This window comes from Ovis canadensis, chromosome 3 (assembly GCF_042477335.2).
Source record: "Ovis canadensis isolate MfBH-ARS-UI-01 breed Bighorn chromosome 3, ARS-UI_OviCan_v2, whole genome shotgun sequence".
NCBI classification, from domain to species: domain Eukaryota; kingdom Metazoa; phylum Chordata; class Mammalia; order Artiodactyla; family Bovidae; genus Ovis; species Ovis canadensis.
Window position 1 is genome coordinate 124,073,909 of NC_091247.1, and position 24,252 is coordinate 124,098,160.

A 24,252-nucleotide genomic window follows, 5' to 3' on the forward strand; every position below is an offset into this window, starting at 1 on the left:
GTTGCTTTAATAAGCTCATGAAGGGACTGAGCTATTTTTTAAATTAGGTATTTATTGTTTGTAATAACCAGTCAATCCTCAAAAAAAATGTTTTCATTATTTTTCTTAGTTTAGAACTTTGGTAACATGGAAATTTTATGTGTTGTGGTGAACAGAAAGCATCCATGGCTGACAGATTGTGACCCAAATAATTTGTAATTTCTTAGCAAAATTATAGCTTTTTCCTACGTGGTTTATAAAGCTTTTCAGTTAATCTTAAGAAGAGTTATAGGAAGTTTTCCTGTGAAGTGCTTAGGTTAGGAAGGCACAGTAATCTATATACTGTACAACGATGAACTCTCAAAGAAAAATGAATCTTTCGGTTTAGACTGACTTGTTTAGATGGAGGGAAGCATGAGGATTCTGAAATCCCTGAGGTATAAGCATCTAGATATACTATTCATTTTCCCACAAAATCACAAATATTAATTGGCTTTATGTGCCTAGGAAGGAAAGCTGCATATAAACTGACTACTGTGAAATACTGACTTTTTCAGGGGCTGGAGGATAGGGCATATTTGTGTTGGGAACCACCAGGAATATGGGCATCAAAATTCCATCACCCACCTTGAGATCATGAACAAGCAGAGGTAGTCTCTTGATCAGCTTCTTACCTGCCTGTGTGGGAGTATTGCAAGGACTGAGATGTGGTCATCCTTACTCTAATACAAACTCAATAATGAGTTTTATTCCTGAACTTCCTTCAAGTTTGAATGGATATTGGGATGACCTCAGAGGGGAGTTATAAGGATTCATTTGACTCTTAGTAGGTCAGCTTCCAATACTCTAGTCACATCAGTAAGTCTTTAAACTGAAGAGAAGAAGGAATCTGATCTAACGATGCACCAGGCGAGGACAGTACCCGTGAAGGAACTGCTTTAGTTTGGCTGGCTCTGGTGTGGTGCCCCCTGGCAAACACGGAATTTCACGATGCTGTTACAGAGCAAGTCGCAATTTAGCTTGCTGGAGCAGAGGCACACAATGGAAATTAGTAAAAGTTACAAGAATAGTCAAAGCATAGGTGTCAGTGTCTTTTAGAGACAACCTCCCATTATTTTATTAGTACTGAAAGGAACAGGTTGAGACAAAGCAGTGAGATTTAAAATAGAAAATGTAGCATCTGCATTGGGTAGAAATAGATATGAAGTGGAGGATGCTATGATATCTTGAGTATCATTGTTGGACCCCTAATTTGATTTCGCAGACTTCTTTCTCACTTTCAGCAGGTAGCCCCTTTTCTAGTACCTAATCTCTTTAGAGATGTCACATTTCCTAAAATGTTATATACTTACCATGTGACTGAACCATTTCCCTCCTAGGCATTTACCTGTTCAGAGAACTGAAAGTTTATGTCCACACAAACACCTATACAGAAACGTTCATAGTAGCTTTATTCTTGGGAGCCCGGAACTAAGACTTCCTTGGTGGCTTGGATGGTAAAGCGTCTGCCTACAACGCGGGAGACCCAGGTTCAATCCCTGGGTTGGGAAGATGTCCTGGAGAAGAAAATGGCAACCCACTCCAGTATTCTTGCCTGGAAAATCCCATGGATGGCAGAGCCTGGTAGGCTACAGTCCACGGGGTCGCAAAGAGTCCAGACACGAATGAGCGACTTCAATTAGTAGCTTTATTTTTGGGAGCCCCGAACTAGGAGCAACCCAAATGTCAATCAACAGGTAAATGAACAAACAAATGCTGACACGTCTATACCATAGGGTGCTGCTGCTGCTGCTAAGTCACTTCAGTCGTGTCCAACTCTGTGCGACCCCATAGATGGCAGCCCGCCAGGCTCCCCCATCCCTGGGATTCTCTAGGCAAGAACACTGGAGTGGGTTGCCATTTCCTTCTCCAATGCATGAAAGTGAAAAGTGAAAATGAAGTCGTTCAGTTGTGTCCAACTCTTAGCGGCCCCATGGACTGAAGCCCACCAGGCTCCTCCATCCATGGGATTTTCCAGGCAAGAGTACTGGAGTGGGGTGCCATTGCCTTCTCCGATACCACAGGGTACTCAGCAACAAAAAAGGAAATATTGATAAATGCAACAACATTAATGAATCTAAAATTTGTCTGACTAAAAGAAACACAGAAAAGAGTATACAGTATATAATTCTAATTTTATAAAATGTTTGAACCTGTTAATTATATATAGTAACGCTGGTGGCTCAGACTGTTTATAATCTGTCTCCCAGTGCAGGAGACCCAGGTTCGATCCCTGGGTCAGGGAGATCCTCTGGAGAAGAAAATGGCAATCCACTTTGTATTCTTGCCTGGAGAATTCCATGGACAAGAGGAACCTGATGGGCTACAGTCTTTGGGGTTGCAAAGAGTTGGACTAACACAGAACAGCAGATAAGTGGCTTCCAGGGGCCTCTTTGAGGAGCCCCTGGTAGAACTGATGAAAAAGGGGCATGAGGAAACTTTGGGAGATAACAGTGACGGATTTGTGATTACGCTGATGGTTTCTTGAGTGCCCAAACTCACCAAATAATACATTTTAAATGTATTCCATCGGTTATATCTCAATATATGTTTGTAAACCCAGGGTCACTAAGTCCATGAAGTGTGCATTTCTGATGTAAAGCTCTCAGCTCCATTGGTGAATCAATCAAGTATTCTCAATGGCAATTATCCAAACATTTAAAGAGAGCCCAATATTAAACTTACAGTAAAATGCCAATGTTTCCCATGTTTTAGTACAAATATGTTTCCTTTCAAACTCCTAGGGAGAAAATAAAGTCTATATATTAAATTACCTTTCCAGTTAAACATCCAAAGGCAAAAGAATTCAAGTCCCCAAATCCATTTCTCTTGCCCTTATAAGGTAAAAATCCTACAAAATTAAAATCCCTCCCAGTTTTATTTTGTTCATTCACAGCCAGAAAAGTTAATGCCTAGACGGATCCCTACAACCATGGCAGCCTGTGTGTTTTCCTTGGAATAGCTCATTTGGCGCCTCAAAGGTTATATTAGCTCAGCATCAAGTCTGTGGTGTGTCTCAATTTTTAAAAGGTCCAAAGATTTAGCAGAACATCCAAAGTAGTTGTAACACTTGCTTTACGTTCACCAAATTCATACAGTGGTTATCATGGACAAAACTATGTTCCCAGAACCAAGTAGTTGTAATTGTTAGTTTATAGCAGAAACTCCATTGTAGAAAATCATTGGTATGTAGGAAGGAGGATAACTGGGATGGCTTTAGTCTCATCAGAATGCCGGCCAGTTTATGCCAACTGTCAGGGGCCCATGCCCTGCACACATCAGCTAAACCAGAAGAAATTTTGCATCAAGAAGCTAGATTTATCTCCATGCATTTAGCATGGCACACTGTATCTTCATTCTGGCATTTCAAACACTGATGCTGTCTTGCAAAGTAGAGATTTGCCGTGGAGCAGTGCCAATCACCAGATCTCTTGTGGTCCTGATTCCATCTAATATAATCAAGTATCTTTATATTCAGATTTTGTTCTTTCATACTGAATTTTATGACTGGCATGAACAATTTAAACCAGGAACTTCCCGAGAGCTCTGTACTGTGTGTAGAATTCTCTGCCTTAGCGAAAGTTTAAAAGCAGCAAATACTGATACAGTCATCAATGTTTAGCACATCTGGATTTTTTATCATAAAATTCTTGCCTCAGATGAAAGTTGCATTCTGGTAGCTCTTCAGCCGCTGATAAGGCCCCTGATACTCACCCATGAATTTAAATATTGTTCAAGGTCAGACTGCTGCAGCACCCTAAGGCTGCCTGCACATGCCAGTGCCTTGTTACTGACAGCACAGCCAGAGTAGCTCGATAGATCCTGTCTTTGCTGGCATCAGCTGAGGCCATCCAGGCCAGCATTTGGGCGAGCCCCACGGCTACACCTTGTGCCTTCAGTGAAGCCTGTGTGTCTCCGTCATTCCCCTCCCCTCCCTGCTCCTCTGTTGAGGCCTGCCTCTGTAGAAACCACCAGTTTTAAGCGGACATAGCTACCCTAAACTTGAGCTCAAGAAATCCCACATGCCTCAGGGCTTAACGCCACTTGCTAAAGCCATAGCAGTAAGAAGCCTACTACACATTTATAAAAAATCAAATTAATGGTTCCATATAAGCCTCTATAAATTACCAAGATCAAAACTCCTTACATACATACTGAGGTCTGATAGCACATGGTCTGGCCACCCAAAGCTTCTCCACTTATGTATCATGTTCCCTCACGTTTCATTTCTGCTTTATTCCTTAAGGTACTGACCTGTGCAGCACGAACTGGGGCTCCAGATATTACCTTCCCCCAAACACAGGCCTCTTCCCTGCTCTGCCTCCAACCCCATCCTCTCCTTTATCGACATAGCCTGTTCTTCACTGTTTTCAGTATAAAAATAGTAGTTAAGAGTACAAACTCCCTGTAGGCAGCCCAGTAAAGGGTTCCTCACTGTCTTGTCCAACTCTTTGCAACCTCATGGACTGTAGCCCACCAGGCTTCTCAGTCCATGAAAATTCTGCAGGCAAGAATGCTGGTGTGGGTAGCTATTCCCTTCTCCAGAGGATCTTTTCTACCCAGGGATTGAGCCCATATCCCCTGCACTGCAGGCAGATTCTTGACTGCCTGAACCACCAGCGAAGCGCAGGCAGGCCAGGTCTTCTCCCAAACTGATCATATACATAAGTCATACCTCCCTCCCTGGAAAGTACAGTAAGATCAGTAAGGAGGCCATGTGTGTTAGGTATGGGCGCCCCCTTCATGCGGAAGGACACATCAGTCATGGACAGAAGTGTTAACCCCATCAGTAATAATATACGTCACAACTATTTTTAAGACTTTATTAAGCTTTTAAATGTACCCCAAGTTTTCTTCCCTTTGTAATTTTCTTCATGCTGTCTTCACCCATGATTCTGTTTACAATCCTGAAGGCTTTTCGCACAGGCCATCTTATTTGTGAAACTTCTGATCTCTATAAACAGATGAACCATCTCTCAAAGACCAAGACCATGGTCTAGGGCTTGGAGGATGAACCACAGCAGAATCACCGGGTTGCTTGTTAGAGCATCTATTATGGAGCCCCTCAAGGCTACTCATCTTGGGATAGGGATCTTGAAGCTCTGCGGGTACATCTCCGGTGCAGTCAAGTCTGCATCTTTTGTCCTGAACCCAATGGCCACTGATTGCTTCTTGTTCTAAGATGTTATTTGGCACTTACTGCCATCTATTTTCCTCGGAGGAACTTGCATATGTAGCAGCTACTGAGCAAAAAGTTACAATGAACCTAACTGATTTTTACTCATGTTGCAAAAAGACCAGATCTCTAATTTTTGTCCTGACATCTAGAAGTAAAACACATGTGAAATCAGTATTAAGCAATTAACTATTTTACACTGCTTCATAGTCTACTGTTTTTACCAATGTAGCCAAATTTAGGCTGAGTTGTTCATTTTAAATGAAATACATATATGAAAAAGTCGCTCAGTCGTGTCTGTCTCTTTGCAACCCCATGGACTCTAACTTGCCAGGCTCCTCTGTCCATGGAACTCACCTGGCAAGAATACTGGAGTGGATAGCCCATTCCCTTCTCCAGGGGATCTTCCTGACCCAGGGATCGAACCCTGGTCTCCTACACTGCAGTCTCCTCAAACCCAGGTCTCCTGTAATTTACCATCTGAGCCACCAGGAAAGCCCATATATAATATAATGTACTGCAAATTATTAAGTACTGTTCTCTGTAATAAAGAATTCCTCTCTAGTAAGTCATGTTTCCTCAGCATCTCCTATTGCACCTTTAAATGTAGAATCATCAGTAGAGCTACCAAAACCTTAAAGCCAACATTGCAGTGTACCTGTTACCACATATAAAGGATAGCATTTACTATGCAATGTTTTATGATTATTGCAGTTCTCTTGTTTATGTTGATAACCAAGCCTATCTGATTTTGCAGTGATTTCAAGGAAACAGGAGAAGCAGCACTGCCGTACTTTCCCTTGGTTCACAAAGGTACCAACAGACACAACACTGGTAGGTCCCGTAACAATGTTCTTACAAGATATGGTCCCATAGGATCTGGAAAGATTAAGACCTGCTCTGACACTGCTAGGTTGCCATCACCCTTCAAAAACTCCTATACTATGCAGTAAGTTGGCAAAAGGGTTCGTTATGGTTTTTCTGTAAGTTATAGGAAAGCCCAGAGAAACATTTTGGGACAATCCATTACTTCCACTTAAGGGAATGATTATAAATATCAAACTGTGCTTTATGAAGACCACACTATAACACGGTGTATAGGATATAATATGGTATGCAGGATATACATATAAATAAAATATGGTGTATAGGATCCTCCCCCTATAAAATGTACTGAAGATAAATTAAAAAAGTTCAAGGGGCATCTCTGCCTCCTTCAGGATTCCATAATTATAGAATTTTAAAACCATAACAGTTCACTGCTAAACTTAAACATTTATTGAAATGATCTGTTGAAAGCGTTGCTCCCTTACTTTCAAAACACTTTATTTCATCTGAATTTCATACAGTACAAAATTATCACATGCTTGAATTTGTTGCACAAATAGCAGGTTCTTTCAATTCTTAAGGGCAACCTTCCTTCAGTGGCAAATAAATAAAAATCAAATCATATATATAATATAGAGCATATATATATAATTTTCTTTTATAAAAACAAAAATATTTGGATATCTTATATTTCATATAGCTTAACCATTCAGTTTATGTTGACAAATTTAGTTAAATGTTAGGAGGGACACTCCATATACAAAAGAACTCAATAGCAAGCATATATTTTAAAGGTTGATTAGTCAGGCAACAACGTCTGACTTAATTCTTTTCTTGTATTTTTTTTAGAAGATACTCCATTTGTAAATTCAAGTTTGGTTGCCCCTTTTTAGTCTTTTTGCTCAGTATTTTGAACACTTCCATTTTCTTCTTTTTGTAGAGCCTTTGAGCTTCTTCTCTCTCTTGTTTTCTCTTCTCAAATTCCTGAAATTATTAATGTATATAATTTTCATTAGTGACAAACAGCAGATATTGGCCACAATTCTGTTGAAATAGCTATCACCATGCAAACACTTCAAGGTCTGTCTTATATTTTTCAAAATGTGAAATGCTACTAGTAAGCGCGGTGGTGTACTCTCTTGGCCTTTAAACTGTCATACGTGCTATAGCATAGCACAATGCAAAATTATTTAACAATTTTAATTGTGCATATGAATAAAATCAAAGCACAAAGAGAGAAGGCATATTTAATAATTTCATTACTTAATTAGATCCACTGAAGAGTCAGAAGTGACTTTACAGGTTACCTAGTCCCTGTAACACTGAAATCATTTCTAGAATATCTGGTATTCTTTTAAATTTGCCATCTGACAGATTTAATTCAAGAAGTATTTAAATTCGAGAAGTACTTACTGACTGTACACTGTATACATGTAAAATATTGTTATGATTTTGATTATTTAAGAATTATCATGTTGATCTGATTTGCTAAGATCAAGACTTAAATTCATTTGCGCTTAAAGAAAAATAATTCAAAGTTATATAGGTCTCAAAAGTACTACTTAAAATACTATACTCTTATATATACAGTTAAAAGTTCTTGAAATAATACAGTAAGTGCAGTTTTTCAACTTCTCCTGTAACACATATAGCTTCCACATGACACACCCTTACATTTGTATGATGACATAATTAACAAAGTGCTTTCACATACATTATATAATTATATATCTCAATATACTATATTTTAATACATAATAGAATTTTTTTAAATGTTGTATGTCTTACAGTATAATGGCTCTTATTTCATCTAATATACTATTTACAAAGGTGGCAGTATCAGAAGGTTAGTTTAAAAACCAAAGCATACTATAACAATCTATGAAACAGAGGTTTAGTTTTTCCATGGAGAAATATTCCTACTTCACTCTAGTCTGCCATCAGTTTAAAAATAATCAAATAAATTTTACATGTGAAACTTTTAGATTTCTTAGTTATACAATCTGTAAAACTAACACATACAAGAAATTATATATCAGCACCAACTTCGGGGTCTTTTTGACTGATGTGCTAAACCTTTTTAATGTGATGGATTAATAGAGTTTTAATGTAAGAAATATGAATGAACCGCAGATAGACAATTTTGCGGAAGCTGCACATGATTTTGTTACAAAAAGCTATTATAACTGTGGGTTTATGAATGATAACAAAGAATGGTAACTTACTGATAATCTAGTAGGGTTTTTAATGAGCAAGAAAAACTCTTTAAAATATTATTTTATTCTAACACCTCCCTCTGACTTCTACTTGCTTTGATGTAAATTTATAAAAATCTATATTTTTCAGTAGTTTTCAAATTCAGGATAGGGAACTCATGTACACCCGTGGCTGATTCATGTCAATGTATGGCAAAACCAATACAGTATTGTAAAGCGAAAAAAAAAAAAAAAAGATTTATTATGTATACTCTCTTGAGGCAATTGTTAAAAAAATGACTATTACTATCACCTTCCAGGGTAATATAAACAATAGAGGAATCAGAATGTTGAAATCTCCAGCTCCTCTCAGATTATTCATTTACCCAGTAAACATTTACAGATGCGCATACTATGGGCCCCATATTTAGAAGAAAAGCTTACATATACACTTAGGATAAAGAAAAATGAATCTAAATATTTTTAAAATAGATCTTACTTGTTTCTTAGCAGCACGCTTAGCTTGTATCTGCTCATATTCTTCCTGTGCTTTTTGATTTGATGTTTTCTTTTTATTTTTCTTTGGAATATTAATGGAGCTTTGCAAGATAAATGAAAACAAATCATAAGCATTAAAAATGATACAACCAAAATTATGACAAAATTACATCAAATATAGTACTTATATAGTCAAATCTCACTAATGCAACTTAAGGCAGGGGGAGAGATGTTGAAAGAAAGACATTATATCTTGCTAGTAAGACATCCAAATAACACGTTAAATTTTTTGTTATACCTGTCAAGATATATAAGGTGATAAATATAGAGTTTTGGAGAAACAGTTCAACCAGGGAAAATACAGAAAGTTCTGAAAGGTCCTAAAATGTTTGAAGAAGTAAACCAGCATATGAATGGTAGAAATGACAGGCTGCAAAGGCATTAAATTGAAGGATGTTATGAAGGACTTCATGGGTGTACATGAACTTTAATCCCAAAGTTCTCTGACCAACTTGTCTCTATTCCATTTCATTTGTATTACAATCAAGTATATGTTCTCTGGGAGGGGCGGGGGGGGAGTCCATATTAATAATAGTAGTAGTAGTAGCAGTAGCAGTTAACAGTCATATACTACTTCCCATGTATCACATGCCTTTTTAAGGACCATATATAAATGAAGTCATTTAATCATCACATCACGAGATGGGTCAGGGATACCATAGTCTATAAATAATCCATCCTGGGGTATGCAACATGGTAGCTGTAAATCACATACTATTATTATTTCCATTTTAAAGAAGAGGACACTGGGCACCAACATATTAAAGCCACTCCAGAGTCTATGATGCACTACACTGTAATACCTCTCAAAAGTTAGATTTTTCAAAACATAAATAGCAAGCATTAACCATGGACCAAATAAATGTACTTGAGAGGCTTAAATCTAAACCCAGATCTCCTAATTTCATTACTTTATTAAGCTTACCTAACATAACTCAGTCATTTAAGCTAACAAGAACGCCTTCATGAAAATATTTTCATATAATCACTTGCGACTTCTGAAACGCCCCAAGGTAAATTCCCATTACTATAGAAATTGTTCTATAATCTCTTTCATAAAATGCTACTTACATCCACAATAAAGAATTTCAAAAGACTGTAATACATACTTTATTCTTATGCTACACGGTTCTTCTGGCTGAGGCTGCTCAATGCTACAGTGTTCTTCAGACAAAGCCTGGTCATTGCTACCTTGGTCTTCTGGCAAAGGCTGATCAACTTCTTGTTCTGACAGAGGCTGGTCAGCTTTTCTAAGCTGCTTCCTGAGTCTTTCCTCTTCAGCTAAATAAAGATGTTTCAGATGATCAGGATACCAATCTGTGAAGGGGGATTCACTTGGGGTTTGAGACTTCTTTTCCTTCCGGAGTAATTTCTTATAAGTTTGCTGAATCTTGAGTTTTCTTCGAAATGCAAAGCCTTGTCCTGTTGAAGAATACATCAGTCTTGAATTACTTTCTCAGAAAACATTGCATGAAAAATGTAGTTGTTAATTGAAAACAGAAAACTGTTTACACCGTCATGTTCAGATGCTAGATTTCATTATGTTTTGCTTTAAAACGTTATTTCAAGAAAAGAAATTGAAGCTACTAGAAACAATAGTATCTTGGTCCTTTGCAAAAAGACTAAGCTAACAGAAGTTGGGAAGAACTCAACTGAGACTCTCAAAGAAAGAAAAACAACTAGAGTGTTGCACAACTCCAATTTATTGTACTCATAAATTAAACATTCATTAATTCATCTAAACACTTAATCTAGGTCTTCAATAAATACCAAAAGAGTGGGGGGAAACCCTCACTTCTATTCAACATTATCTGAACTGAGAACTCCCAGATGTTTAAGTTGGACTCAGAAAAGGCAGTGGAACCAGAGATCAAATTGCCAACATCAACTGGATGAGAGAAGCAGCAAGATAATTCCAGAAAAACATTTACTTCTGCTTCACTGACAATGCTAAAGCCTTTGACTGGAAGATTCTTCAAAAGATGGGACTGTGAGACCACCTTACCTGCCTCCTGAGAAACCTGTATGCAGGTCAAGAAGCATCAGTTAGAACTGAACATGGAACAATGGACTGTTTCCAAGTTGGGAAAGATGTCAAGGATGTACATCGTTACCCTGCTTATTTAACTTATATGCAGAGTACATCACATGAAATGCTGTGCTGGAGGAAGCACAAGCTGGAATCAAAACTGCAGGGAGAAATATCAATAATCTCAGATATCCATATGACATCACCCTTAGGGCAAAAGGCAAAGAGGAACTAAAGAGCCTCTTGATGAAGGGAAAAGAGGAGAGTGAAAAAGCTGGCTTAAGCTTCAACATTCGAAAAACTAAGATCATGGCATCCAGTCCCATCACTTCATGGCAAATAGATGGGGAAACAATGGAAAACAGTTACAGACTTTTATTTTCTTGGGCTCCAGAATCACTGCAGATAAGTGACCGCAGCCATGAAATTAAACAGGAATTAAAAGATGCTTATTCCTTGGAAGAAAAGTTATGACAAACCTGGACAGCACATTAAAAAGCAGAGACATTAATTTTCAGACAAAGGTCCGTCTAGTTAAAGCTATCGTTTTTCCAGTAGTCACGTAGGCATGTGAGAGCTGGACCATAAAGAAGGCTGCGGTTGAAGAACTGATGCTCTTGAACACCTGTGGTGTTGAATAAGACTCTTCAGCATCCTCTGGACTACAGGGATATCAAACCAGTCAATCCTAAAGGAACAGAACCCTGAATATTCATGAGAAGGACTGACGCTGAAGCGCCAATACTCTGGCCACCTCACGTGAAGAGCTGACTCACAGAAAAGACCCTGATGCTGGGAAAGATTAAAAAAGGGACGACAGAGGACAAGATGGCAGGATGGCATCACCAAGCCTGAGCAAGCTCGGGGAGATGGTAAAGGACAGGAAGTCTGGCATGCTGCAGTCCGTGAGGTCGCAAAAAGTCAGACACGACTGAGTGACTGAACAACCCACTCCAGTATTCTGGCCTGGAGAATTCCACAGACAGAAGAGCTTAGCAGGCTACACTCCATGGGGTCGCAGAGTCAAACATGACTGAGCCACTTTCATTTCACTTCACATCTATTATTTTACCTTAGAGAAACTATCCTATGACTGACTTTTTACAAGCAATTCAACATTAACCAGGTTAGATGGTGGTGTATGACTTTCTCAACAGCAGTTATCAGAAAACTGTACTTATTTAAGATTTAGTATTCCATATGGGATTTACGGGTACTTAATGGCAACCCACTCCAGTACTCTTGCCTGGAAAACCCCATGGACAGAAGAGCCTGGAAGGCTGAAGTCCATGGGGTCGCTAAGACACCGGCACGACTGAGCGACTTTACTTTCACTTGTCACTTTCATGCATTGGAGAAGGAAATGGCAACCCACTCCAGTATTGCCTGGAGAATCCGGGGAACGGGGGAGCCTGGTGGGCTGCCGTCTATGGGGTCGCACAGAGTCGGACACAACTGATGCGACTTAGCAGCAGCAGCAATGACGGCAAGATAAAACGAAAAATACAAACTAAAGCAAATAAAGATAGTAAGAGAAAAATAGACGGTTCTATGATATTCTTAATTAGTAAGGGTGAGAATCGGTAAATTTCTAGCTTGCCTTCTACTCTTTACTGTAATACATGCAATTTCATGGGAAAAACGTAAAGGAAAGAGTTCTGATATTTAAAAAATGAGCGTTAAGTCGAGGAAAATGTTTAACACTTTCTCGCCTTCTCATCCAATGCTCTGAACAGCCCACAGCTTCAGCGAATTTAAGAACAGATTTCCTGGCTCCAAATAGGGCTGGGTCTGGTTCCTAAATCCTTCCCAGCTTGGGAGACTGGCGTATCCGAAGATTTCGCAGGGCCGAGAACGTGTAAAAGGCTGCCTTCTTACATACGTACCTTCGCGAACGCTCCCCGAGAAGGCTTGCAGATGATTAGGTCGCCACGTTTTCCGTTTCACATTCTTATTTCTGAATTCAACCGGTGAAACTCCTCCACGCGTACCCAACCCCCCTGTCCGCCCCCTTGCTGCCGGCCAAACGGGCGCCATGGCACACCAACCAAGGCGCAGGCAAAACACAACGGACTCAGTCAAAATACGTCATCAGGCAGAAGCAATCCATCGCCCACCGCAAGAATCCACATCTGAGATCTACTTATCCGGCCTTTCCTGCTTCCCACCGAGCCCTTGCCTCGCGGCCACGTTTGCGCCACCTACAGTCCGGGAGGTGGGGCGTCATGGCGGCTTCTTGCCCGCTCCCGGTGACCCAGGACCTGTCCACGTTACGTGCCAAGTTGCAGAAGCTACTGCGGTTCCTGAGGGAAGCCCTGCCCATTTCGAATGCACATACGGTGGACTTCTACACGGAGTCTGTGTGGGAGAAACTGGTTGACTCGCCCCCAGAGACGGTGCTGTCGGCGCTCAGGGCGTCCGCTTCGGCGGCGTCAGAGGCGTGCCCCCTAGAGGAAGCCGGGAGAATTTCAGGTGAATGGCGGGTGGGCGGGGCCGGCAAGAAGGCGGGGGGAGACCGTGGGCCCTGGGTAGCGTCCCAGGTCGCGGAAGTCGAGCAGACGCCTGTGCCGGCCGTGAGCGGGCTGGCGGATCGCTGCGTGGGAGGGAGCGGAGCCGCCTTTCCGCTTCCTGGTGGCGTGGCTGTGTGATGCGCCTCTCGGACCTCGGGTGCTTTTGTATTTCCACAGTTTAAAAAGAACAAGAAATCAGTGCTAGGACCTTTCTTTAGTAATTTAACAGTAATTTTTTTGATTGAAGGGAAACGCGGAATAGTGCTTACAGATCCATGTGAAAACACAGCAGATGTCATCACCTAACGTGATGAGTCTTTTGGATTCTTCAGATCATTTCAAGTGGTGATTATGCTGCTGCTGCTGCTAAGTCGCTTCAGTCGTGTCCGACTCTGTGCGACCCCATAGACGGCAGCCCACCAGGCTCCCCCATCCCTGGGATTCTCCAGGCAAGAACACTGGAGTAGGTTGCCATTTCCTTCTCCAGTGCACGAAAGTGAAAAATGAAAGTGAAGTCGCTCAGTCGTGTCCGACTCTGTGCGACCCCATGGACTGCAGCCCACCAGGCCCCTCAGTCCGTGGGATTTTTCAGGCAAGAGTACTGGAGTGGGTTGCCATTGCCTTCTCTGGGTGACTATGAACAAGAAGAAAATGTTGCGCAGTCACCCAGTGGTCTCCGACTCTGAGACCCCCACGGACTGCTGCACGCCAGGCCTCCCTGTCCCTCACCGTCTCTTAAAGTTTACCCAAGTTAATGTTCATTGCGTTGGTGATGCCATCAAACCGTCTCACCCTCTGCCCTGGCCTACTGCCCTCAGTCTTTCCCAGCATCAGGGTTTTTTTCCAATGAGTTAGCTCTTTGCATAAGATGGCCAAAGTCTGGGAGCTTCAGCATCAGTCCTTCCAACGAGTATTCAGGGTTGATTTCCTTTAAAATTGACTGGTTTGATCTCCTTGCTCTCCAAGGGACTCTGAAGAGTCTTACCTAGCACCACAGTCGGAAGGCATCAGTTCTTTGGCGCTCTGCCTTTAGGGTCCAGCTCTCACAACTGTGTATGATCACTGGGAAGAGCATACCCTTGACTGTTCAGGGACCTTTGTGGGCAAAGTGATGTCTCTGCTTTTTAATGTATTGTCTAGGTTTGTCATAGATTTTCTTCCAAGGAGCACAGATCTTTTAATTTCATGGCTGCCGTCACCATCCGCTGTGAGTTTGGAGCCCAAGAAAATAAAGTCTGTCACTGTTTCCGTTTTCGCGCATCTATTTGAGACTGGATGCCATGCGCTTCAAGTTTTGAATGTTGAATTTTAAGCCTATTCAACAATAGTACAATCTAGACCAGGATATTAACTTTTGAAGTGTATCTTACTCTGTTAAATTTTTTTTTAATGTAAGATATTCAATTCTACAAATGGTCAGCTACCTATAGTATTAAAAATGATTTTTATAATGTACGTTTGTAAAGGAATATTAATTTTTTTATGTAAAGATTATGAAAAGAAGGACATTTTCCCATCATTACATGAAATTTACTGTTTGTGTCAAAGAAGTGCATTTTTTGCTTTTTGACCAGATTTATATCTTAGTAAAGAATTGTTAGCCACTCTGTACACTGTAATTTAGCTATTAAAATTTTAGACTGTTTAGTCAGGGTACAAATTCCAGTTCTGCCAACTCTGTTATCTTAGGGAAGTTTGTTCATTCATTCATTCAGGGAACATTCACTTACTGCCTGCTATGTGCCAGTACTTTTCTAGGAGCTAATTTCTGTGTGGAGGAGGTGCGGGTAGAAGCAGGAAGACAAGCCCGGAGGCTATTAAAATAATCCAGGGTGGACTTCAGGCAATGGCCAGTTGAAGAGATCAGGCAGTTCCTCCAGCAGGTAGCAATGACAAACACTGGCTAGATTATTAAAGACAATAATTGGAAGTCTCTAGAAGATAACCAAACAGGGACAGAAATATGAGAAGAGTTTCTGTTGAGAGATCGCTACTGATTGGGAAAAGCTGTGAGTTCATGACTTTCTTGCGAGGCGTCAATGGAAAATGACATCCTTCCCAGCTCAGGATGGTCATGGCAGAGTTCAGATCAGAGCAGATGGGAATTGAAGAAACACCTTCTGAAAGGAGGGCCACTGGACTGAGATCTAAGATATGAATGTGAACCTGATCACTGGACTGCACACACCCACCCACACGCCGTTGACCCAGCTGCTGCTAAGTCGCTTCAGTCGTGTCCGACTCTGTGCGACCCCCATGGACTGCAGCCTACCAGGCTCCTCTGTCCATGGGATTCTCCAGGCAAGAGTACTGGAGTGGGGTGCCATTGCCTTCTCCTGTAACTGCATAGTGATACACTAATTCAAACTTACTGCTATGGGGGAAAAACACCATTTAATGAGACATGAAGCAAAGCACAAACCCGACTAAGGGGACACATGCTGTGGACCACAGCAGGCAATGACCAGAGCAAGTGGGGGGATGGGGGAGGGGAGATGGATGTGTAAACTACAGCCCCGGGGCTGGAGGTGGGGGGACGACTAAGCAGACAACAGGATGAGACAGGAAATCAAAACCAATGATGAAAGCAGACACACGGTCAGAGAATTCCAACAGCAAGGAAAACATATACAGAACTGTTGTTTTACAAATACTCGGAAAGAAATCAAGCATGAAGCCACGGAGAAATTGTCAAAGAATTTTAAATATCAACTAATTAGCCGGTGATGTAAATTACAAAAACAGTGTGTCAAAAGACCACAAAATGGACTAGTTACCACTTCACATGACCCAGAGAGTCCCACAAAAACGCTGACAAAGCCAGAGGGATGGTGACCCCTGGAAAGACAGAGCTCCCGGGGAGGTGTGTAGGCTTGCTGCAACTTTGACAGAGTGTGTTCCCCAAAGTGTACACAGCTTGGGTAGCAAAAATCAAAAGCCTCTTTGAATTCCTGTATCAAAGTTTAGAATTCAGGGCTGGAGGGATGACTGGAAACTTGGGCTGGGTCATCTTGGGAACAAACTTAATCACAGAGAGATTGAACCTCCCTCCCCCGCTACCCTGCCACCCCCAAGCTGACTGTCACGTGTACCCAAGTCTTTATCTGCCTGCTGAACTACACAGGCTCAGGGATATGCTGGGGAGAGGGTGCTGTAAATCAGCAGCTGAGCAGACACACTGGCTGCTGCATGGGGAAGGGGAATCAGATTTCAGTGTGGGTCCAAGCAACTTCGCTTTTCTTAGTAGAACAACGGCAACCAAATCCTTAGAGGAATAAAGCAGCTCCCCTGCAGTAAGTTAACCACAATGCTGCTTTTCAACCAAAAACTGCTCAGTGTGCACAGAAACAGGATAGTGTGACTCCTGCTCAAAACACTGATTGCAAGTGAGCCCTGATGCTCATTGTAAGTAGCTGTGTTCAGGGAATTCAAAGTGTGACCCAAGGTGGGGGGGGAATAAGTTAATAGGCGCTGATCCTGATTGGGCTCAGATGTTGGATTTAAGTGGCTGTTATAAATATGTTCACAGAAGCAGAACAAAGTAGCCTAGTAATTAAAGGGAAACACAAGAGTTGTATGACCTCCCTTACAATTCTTTTAATTGGAAGAGTACATACTCATTGACCCATAATTATATTACTATTACACAGTGTTACACGTTATCTGTTGCTGATAACACGCTCTCACACAGCATCTGGGTCAGCAATTCAGGAGCAGATGGACTGGCGGATCAAGCTTAGGGTCTCATGGTTTCACAGTCAAGATGTTGCAGTTGCTGAAGGCTTGTTGGAAGTTGGAGAACTTGCCTCCACAGTGTCTCACTTACACAGGTGACTAGTTGGTGCTGCCTGTCGGAACAAGGCCTCTGCGTCTCACCACGCGAGCATCTCCCTGGGGCTGCTTTCATGGAAGCTGCCGTGTTTGCAGATGTTTTTGTTTCTGTCTGTGCTCATGCTTGTGGACTTGGCCTGGTCATAGACTTTGTCTGGTATTGGTGTACTGTACATGTTTTCATATTTAATAGGGAAGAGTGTGGTCTGTGTGCCAGTGCCAGCCCAGCTATGAGTTACTCTCTGTCACAGCTGATTGCTATTGTAATTTTTTTTTTCCTTTTTCAAAAGAATAATATTACCTATCTTACAAAGGTGTAGTAAAGAGGAAAGATGATGTGATCTGGCTCCTGATACAGAACTGGGAATGTAGCATGGATTCAACAAATTGTGGCTAATAAATGATGAAGGTTGCGGTAACGTTGATTGTGATGGTGATGATATAATTAGGTCTTTCTTTCTTTGGGGAAAATATAGATTGTCAAGAACCTCTGGAAATGTATATGCTCCTGCAGCAACCTGTATATCTCATATATTAACGTGTCACGCGGTTTTCATTGTCCACTGACTTCTCTGTCTGCAGTTAGATTAAAAAACAAAAGTACAACATTTGCCTTTTTCATTTCTGTGTTCTTAGCATATTGAACAGTTTCTGGCATATAGATGAGTAAATTATTCTTAAAGAATGAAGTGAAGCATAGATCTATAAAGAGTGTTATTGAAGGCATTTCTGGAAATACAGTACTGAACTAGATAGCTGTTGTTTCTGATATTATATGTATCATCATTGTTTTTATATGGCTTATTCTAATAGGCTTTATAACTTAATTTGAGGAAATAGAAAACAGTAACTATTCTTTCCCGCTGTGAAAGTGCAGTACTGAAGATTATGGAAAGATACCCTGGGAATCTGGAGATAAAATCAAGGAAGGCATCATTTCAGGCTAAAATTTTTTAAAGTTTATTACATATATAGGTGAGATTATCCATCTGCAGAAAAAAAAAATCAATAGTGATACCTTGTAAGTACTTTACTAATAAACAAGTGTTCTATATTTCATCTCAGGGATTAAGATTTTGTTTTACCCACTTCAAGGGAACCAAAGTGTTTTTTTGGAAGTAATGATTATGTATGTAAATCTGTAACATTCTCAAGTGAATTATCTTTTGGTCTTCAGGAGTTAATTGGTCTTCCTAAGTATAGAGAAATCATTCAGAAGCAAAACAGAAGAGGTATTCTGATTTAGGATAGCAAAAATAGTTTATGAAACAGAAATAGATCAATACTACACAGGCAACTCAACCAGCTACCCAGCTTGATTAAGATTTTCTTTTAGAATATCCGGCTTTATCTGCACTAGTTGCAATTCTAACATTAGGAAAGAGTGTCCTCTCAAATGAATGATATGGGCTGTTGTAAATATATTTCTCGGTGTAAATTAATAAATTATAAAATCAGTTTCTTGTAAGTTTGCTTAGAATCAGTTGTGGAAAACCTATTCAGCTTTAAGGAAATACAGTTCCTGTGCCTGTAAAGCCAGCCTCTGTGACTTTGCCAAAGCCCAGGGCTGCTCGGAGACTCTGCCTGAGCCTCCAGGGCCTCTCTTGACTCTCTTCTTTCAGCCATATGCGGCATCTCCTGTTTCTTGATGTCATCACTTACATGATTCTTACCAGGCGTGGGTGCTGAATAAATGTTTAGAATTGGTTCCTTTTGGTGACCACCTGCATAATTAGTTTACTGTCATTTTAATTGAATAACACAGGAAGTTTTTGCCTATGATAGATTATTTCATTGAAGTTTCCCTTAAATTATTTTTATTACATCTCAATAGATTAAATTGCTTTTTGGCGCTTCTAAGTATTCTTTGTTGTTGATGGTGATGGTGGTGATTATAGTGAATTAAAATTACACTCACATTTAATTTGAAACACATGAAACAAAAGCATTTTGGAAATAGAAAGTGAGAACAGCAGAGAAATAATTAGTGTCATCTGTTTTACTCTGTTGTGTTTAACTTTTATCTTTTCACTCTCCATATGTATTTTCCTGAACTCTGTTTTCCCTTTTCATATTTCTTGGATCTTTTTAGGAGACTTCAAGTGTGGACATAATTTCACAGGACAAAACGATAGTGGCAAGTGTCAGCCCAGTTTCTTGGGTTGCTACTATAATTATGTGTTAAGAGTGAACAAAAATGCAAACACATTTGTGGAATGTGTTTGGATATTGGTCATCATTTTTAACTTAATCGATGTATAGAAAGTGCTTCTGATTGTTCCTTTTAGATGGGGCCATTTATAACTTGAATTTATTTTCTGGTTTTTAATGGTTACCCGCCTCCCCCTGCTCCCACAGCTTCTGATTTCCCTCATATCATTCAGTTATTAAGAAGCTGAGTAAAACAAAGTTTATGGAGATTCCTCTTATCTATGGCATTTTTTTCCATCGGCCTATTCAAATTATATTTAGCCAATCTGAATAAATTTAAGTGTCTTTCATTTATTTAGATACTCATGTTATTTGTTTGAATTATCAAATCATTAACCTTTCACTGGAAATTTGCTGTTATGGTAACCTGTCTTCATAGTTTTATCATGATTTAAATTCTTCAGTTGAATTTAAAAAAAAAAAAAAACTTGCCTAGAAGGCTTCATGTTTAATGGGGTCTACATGTATTTTTTTGTTTTTTTTACCTCTTCGCTTCAGTGATTAAAAAGATCCTCTATAAATGACATTCACAATCTTCTTGTTATGTCGGCTCATAATCTGCCAGCTCGTCTTCCTCCGTTTCTCTCGCATCTGCTGCTTCCCGTAGCAAATAGTTCAGCTCCCTCCTTTTTCAATCTTGTGAAAAAATTTTAGCAATAACTTCCAAATTGTTCTCACTTTCAGACTATTTCAATTGCTTCTCCATTCAAACTGCTTTCCAGTTATCTTCCAGAATCATAGTTCTCGTCTTGTTATTCCTTTACTCAAAAGTCATCTAGTGGGTCTACATTTCCTACGAAACAAAGCTCTTCACCTTCGATGTTATCTACTATCTTTTCTCCAGCTGGAACCTCAGCTGATAGTGTAAGCAAATAGGAGAGAGCATTTACAGGATATGGGTTTTGTGATTGTCACATACAGCTTTGAATCCTGTGTGTGTTATTCTAGTGCTGTGTAATCTTGTGTGGGCTTCCCTGGTGGCTCAGACTGTAAAGAGTCTGCCAGCGGTGTGGGAGACCGGGGTTCGATCCCTGGGTTGAGAAGATCCCCTGGAGAAGGAAATGGCAACCCACTCCAGTATCCTTGCCTTTTCTGAAAAATTCCATGGATGGAGTAGAATCTTGTGTGAATTAGTAAAGCTTTTGAGCCTCAGTTTCTTCATTTAAAAAATGAAAATCATAATTGCTGTCTGAAAGGGTTGTGTAGAAGTCAATGAGATAACCTGTTAAAATCTGGCACATAACTGAGTGGGCATTTAATAAACATTAGCCATCATTTCCATATTCTGCTTTCCTCACATAGAAGAAGATGGACTGAAAGTCAGAAGACTGGGTTCTAGTTCATATCTGACTCTGACTAGCTGTGTGTCTTGCACAGGACAATTTGATCTCTGGTTCCTCTGGATTTTCTAAAACCAGCTTGAACATCTGGAAGTTCATGGTTCACGTATTTCTGAAGGCTTTCTTGGAGAATTTTGGGCATTACTTTACTAGCATATGAGATGAGTGCAATTGTGCAGTAGTTTGAGCATTCTTTGGCATTGCCTTTCTTTGGGGTTGGAATGAAAACTGACCTTTTACAGTCCTGTGGCCACTGCTGAGTATTCCAAATTTGCTGGCATATTGAGTGCAGCACTTTCACAGCATCATCTTTTAGTATTTGAAATAGCTCAACTGAAACTCCATCACCTCCACTAGCTTTGTTCATAGTGATGCTTCCTACCTAAGGTGTTCATTGGAAGGACTGATGTTGAAGCTGAAACTCCAATACTTTGGCCACCTGATGCGAAGAGCTGACTCATTTGAAAAGACCCTGATGCTGTGAAATATTGAAGGCAGGAGGAGAGGGGACGACAGAGGATGAGATGGGTGGATGGCATCACCGACTCAATGGACATGAGTTTGGGTAAACTCCAGGAGTTGGTGATGGACAGGGAGGCCCAGAGTGCTGTGGTCCATGGGGTCGCAAAGAGTTGGGCACGACTGAGCGACTGAACTGAACTGAACTTGCACAGGGCATTGAGCTGTGCAATGAGGAAGCATCAACTTCCTCATCTAAGAAGATGTCTAGGGTATGTGTCAATAACTGAGGCAGAAGAAGAACCAGCCTGTCTCAAATGGCTTATAAACATCTCTTGAATGATCTCTCTCTCTCTCTCTCTCTCTCTCTCTATATATATATATATATATATATATATATATATTTTTTTTTTTTTTTTTTTTAGTTAACTCACACAAGTCTAGAATTGCAGCTTAAAGAAAAAAAGATGTGGCTCCCCAGAGTTCTAAAGATAATGGCTTCTTGGTTTGTGGACTTCAGGCACTTTCCGTGTACCCCTGAAAATGTATTCAGGAGTTTGCTTCTCAAAGGAGACCAAGAACCAAAGATAGCTATGGATCATCTGGGTAAAAGACATCTAGTGTGGCTTCTAGTGCACAAAACATAATGACAAAGCTTTTACCTCCAGATTTTATTAGTTCCTCTTGTTAAAGCCGTGATCACAATGAAGGCCTGAGTCAAACCAAATTTTTTTTTTAATCTTTATTTAATTTGTTGCAATATTGCTTTTGTTTTACGTTTCGGCTTTTTGGCCATGAGGCATGTGGGATCCTAGCTCTCCACAGGGATCGAACTCACACCCCTTGCATTGGAAGGTAAAGTCTTAACCATCTAAAGTCCCCAAGCTGAATCTTGAGATGAAAAAGCCTATAACCAGTCATCATTGGGTCATGTCAGTAAATGATTAAACTTCCCACATGATGAGGTCATCTTTGATTATGAAGATGACTGAAATAATAGGATGTCAATTCTGGATTTCTAAGATGCGTCTTCAACCACAGAGGAAGGGACAGTGTATAAGGGTGCAGTATTACCAACACTTCTCTTAGGCATTCTCTCGCCACCCATTTATCTAATATTTCTGCTGCCTTGTTGCCTGAATGTGCCGTGCATTTTTCCCCTCCCTCATTTTTTTCATGTAACTCTCTTTGCCCGGAACTCTCTCATGGAACATTATCTATTTAACTTATGCTAAATCTGCAACAGAACTAGTCATTTGTATGTTGTTTTATTCCTTCCTTTATTAGAGCACGTAGCATGTTGTGTTGCAATGACGTGTTGCCTTCAACCCTCTTACTCTGTGTGTTCCGGTATCCTAAGTGCCATGCGGTAGGCTCTTGTTAAATGTTTGTTGAGTTTAATAGGTTAGATAAAGAGTGTATGGGCATTCCAGGTAGATAGAACAGTGCAAGCAAACAGTGAAGGTGGAAAACTGTAAAACGTGGACAGTAGGAACATAAAACCAAGTATTCACAAATGTTTACATAGCTAAAGTCAGAGTAAACTATTGCAGCCAGTATTCCAAACATCTATCATGGGGATGTTTGCAATCATCCATCCATGGGGACACTGGTTAGGATCCCTTAGTGGTGGTCTAGAGATGAAGGATGTGCCTAGTTTAAGATGATGGCAGTGAGAATACAAAGGAACTGATAGTTTTAAAATATATTGTATGGAGAAAATAGGTAGTTCTTGGTGACTCTTTTTTATATACAATTCAAAGAAATGGGGAAATCAAAGCTAATTTCAAGAGATTGATTGTGGGAATATCTTGAAGAATAATAATGAATGGTACCATTAGCAAAATTAGGAAAATCAGCTGAGGGAGCTGGTTGGGGAAATAATGCATTCAGTTCTAGATATATTGTGGTTGAGGTCATCCAAATAGAGATATTTAAGGATTCACATTCATTGACCCCAACCATTCACAAACCACCTTAGATTTTTAGAATTAGCTCCCATGTTTTATTTGAGTAGTATAAATTATCACTGCTCTGGGCTACAAAGACCCAGAAGTGACTAAAGCGAATTTAGTTCTATTGATATTTGAGAGGAAGGGGAGGGCAGTCCTGGAGCATCTCTTCTCTGACCTCTGCAAGATCAATATTCTTCAGAACTTGCTGTGGTCATTGATAGACTTAAGAATAGCTCTTAAGGACTGTCTCTAAACCTTACAACCTCTAGGTGCCTGACTATTTTTATAACCTAATTTATTTTCGCAAAAATTACTTAGCATCTTCTTGTTTGTTGTGCAGTGGCTCCATCACTTCTGACTCTTTGCGACCCCATGGACTGCAGCATGCCAGGCTTCCCTCTACTTCTAAGTGATAGTCTAAGCATCTTCTTAGACTTAACACTGTGCTAGGTGTTATGGGTGAATACCAAGATGTAGAAGGCATAATCTGTCTTCAAATTTCACATTCCAATAAGGAAGGTAAAAGACATAGTACTTGTAGTACAAACAAAATGGGAAGATGAATGAAATATTCCTTTCTTTTGCAGAATTTTATTCTAGTTTCTTCCTATTTGATGTGGTCAGATAACTAAATTATTATATTCTTTCTAGATTAAGTGATACATGAAAATCTGCAGTCTGAGCACTGCCCAAGAAAATGCTTTTCAATCTTTAAGTTTTTTTTTAAAAAATTATTTAATTTCCAGCTATGTAAGATTGCTTTTATCCAAAAGTAGTTGATTTCATTTTCTAAATAAATTTTTTCCACATTGTTATATTTGAAATATTAAGTGTCCTGCTGTAAGTATTTGAGTTTTTGTATTCACAGGTTAATTTTATAATTCTCCACAATAAAATTCTAATTCTTCCCTTCCCCTCCATGCCCTTCACATGTCAAGCTGTTTCTCATTTGTTGTTTTATTCTTTTCTGTGTGTTTCTTAGGAATTTTTATGTTATTTTAATGACAGTTGAAGTAATCTTCCATGACAATTATTTTTTAATTTAAAAAATGACAATATTTTTACAGTTTATGCAGAATTTCACCACACATGGCTCTATCTTTGTCAACAGGTATTTCTCAAAAATTATTCTTAAGTGACTA

The 24,252-nt window shown here is 40.0% G+C and overlaps 2 protein-coding genes across 14 annotated transcripts in view; one reads left to right on the forward strand and one right to left on the reverse strand.

Annotated features, from left to right (window-relative positions):
• Positions 1 to 6,499: 6,499 nt before the first annotated feature.
• On the reverse strand, positions 6,500 to 13,356 carry CCDC59 (coiled-coil domain containing 59). The gene is made up of 4 exons (XM_069584146.1): positions 12,691 to 13,356; positions 9,885 to 10,197; positions 8,717 to 8,816; positions 6,500 to 7,006 (listed from the first exon to the last, which is right to left on the reverse strand). Exons 1-4 carry the CDS (start codon positions 12,839 to 12,841, stop codon positions 6,845 to 6,847), a joined length of 726 nt encoding a protein of 241 aa, XP_069440247.1. The 5' UTR covers positions 12,842 to 13,356; the 3' UTR covers positions 6,500 to 6,844.
• METTL25 (methyltransferase like 25) overlaps positions 12,959 to 24,252 on the forward strand; it is a 250,623-nt gene continuing 239,329 nt past the window's right edge. For all 13 annotated transcript variants that reach the window (XR_011255835.1, XR_011255837.1, XR_011255836.1 and 10 more), the window contains exon 1: positions 12,959 to 13,276. Coding sequence is in view for 10 of the 13 variants with exons in the window: in XM_069584143.1 (XP_069440244.1) it covers positions 13,030 to 13,276 (247 nt within the window). In the remaining 3 variants the exon portion in view is untranslated. The remainder of the gene's footprint in view (positions 13,277 to 24,252) is intronic.

Coding starts and splice junctions, on each gene's coding strand:
- CCDC59 (XM_069584146.1), bottom strand. CDS start 12,841: ATGGCGCCCGTTTGGCCGGCAGCAAGGGGGCGGACAGGGGGGTTGGGT. Junction 8,817..9,884: donor CCGTGTAGCATAAGAATAAA/GTATGTATTACA, acceptor TATCTTGCAAAG/CTCCATTAATATTCCAAAGA. Junction 7,007..8,716: donor AGCGTGCTGCTAAGAAACAA/GTAAGATCTATT, acceptor TAATAATTTCAG/GAATTTGAGAAGAGAAAACA.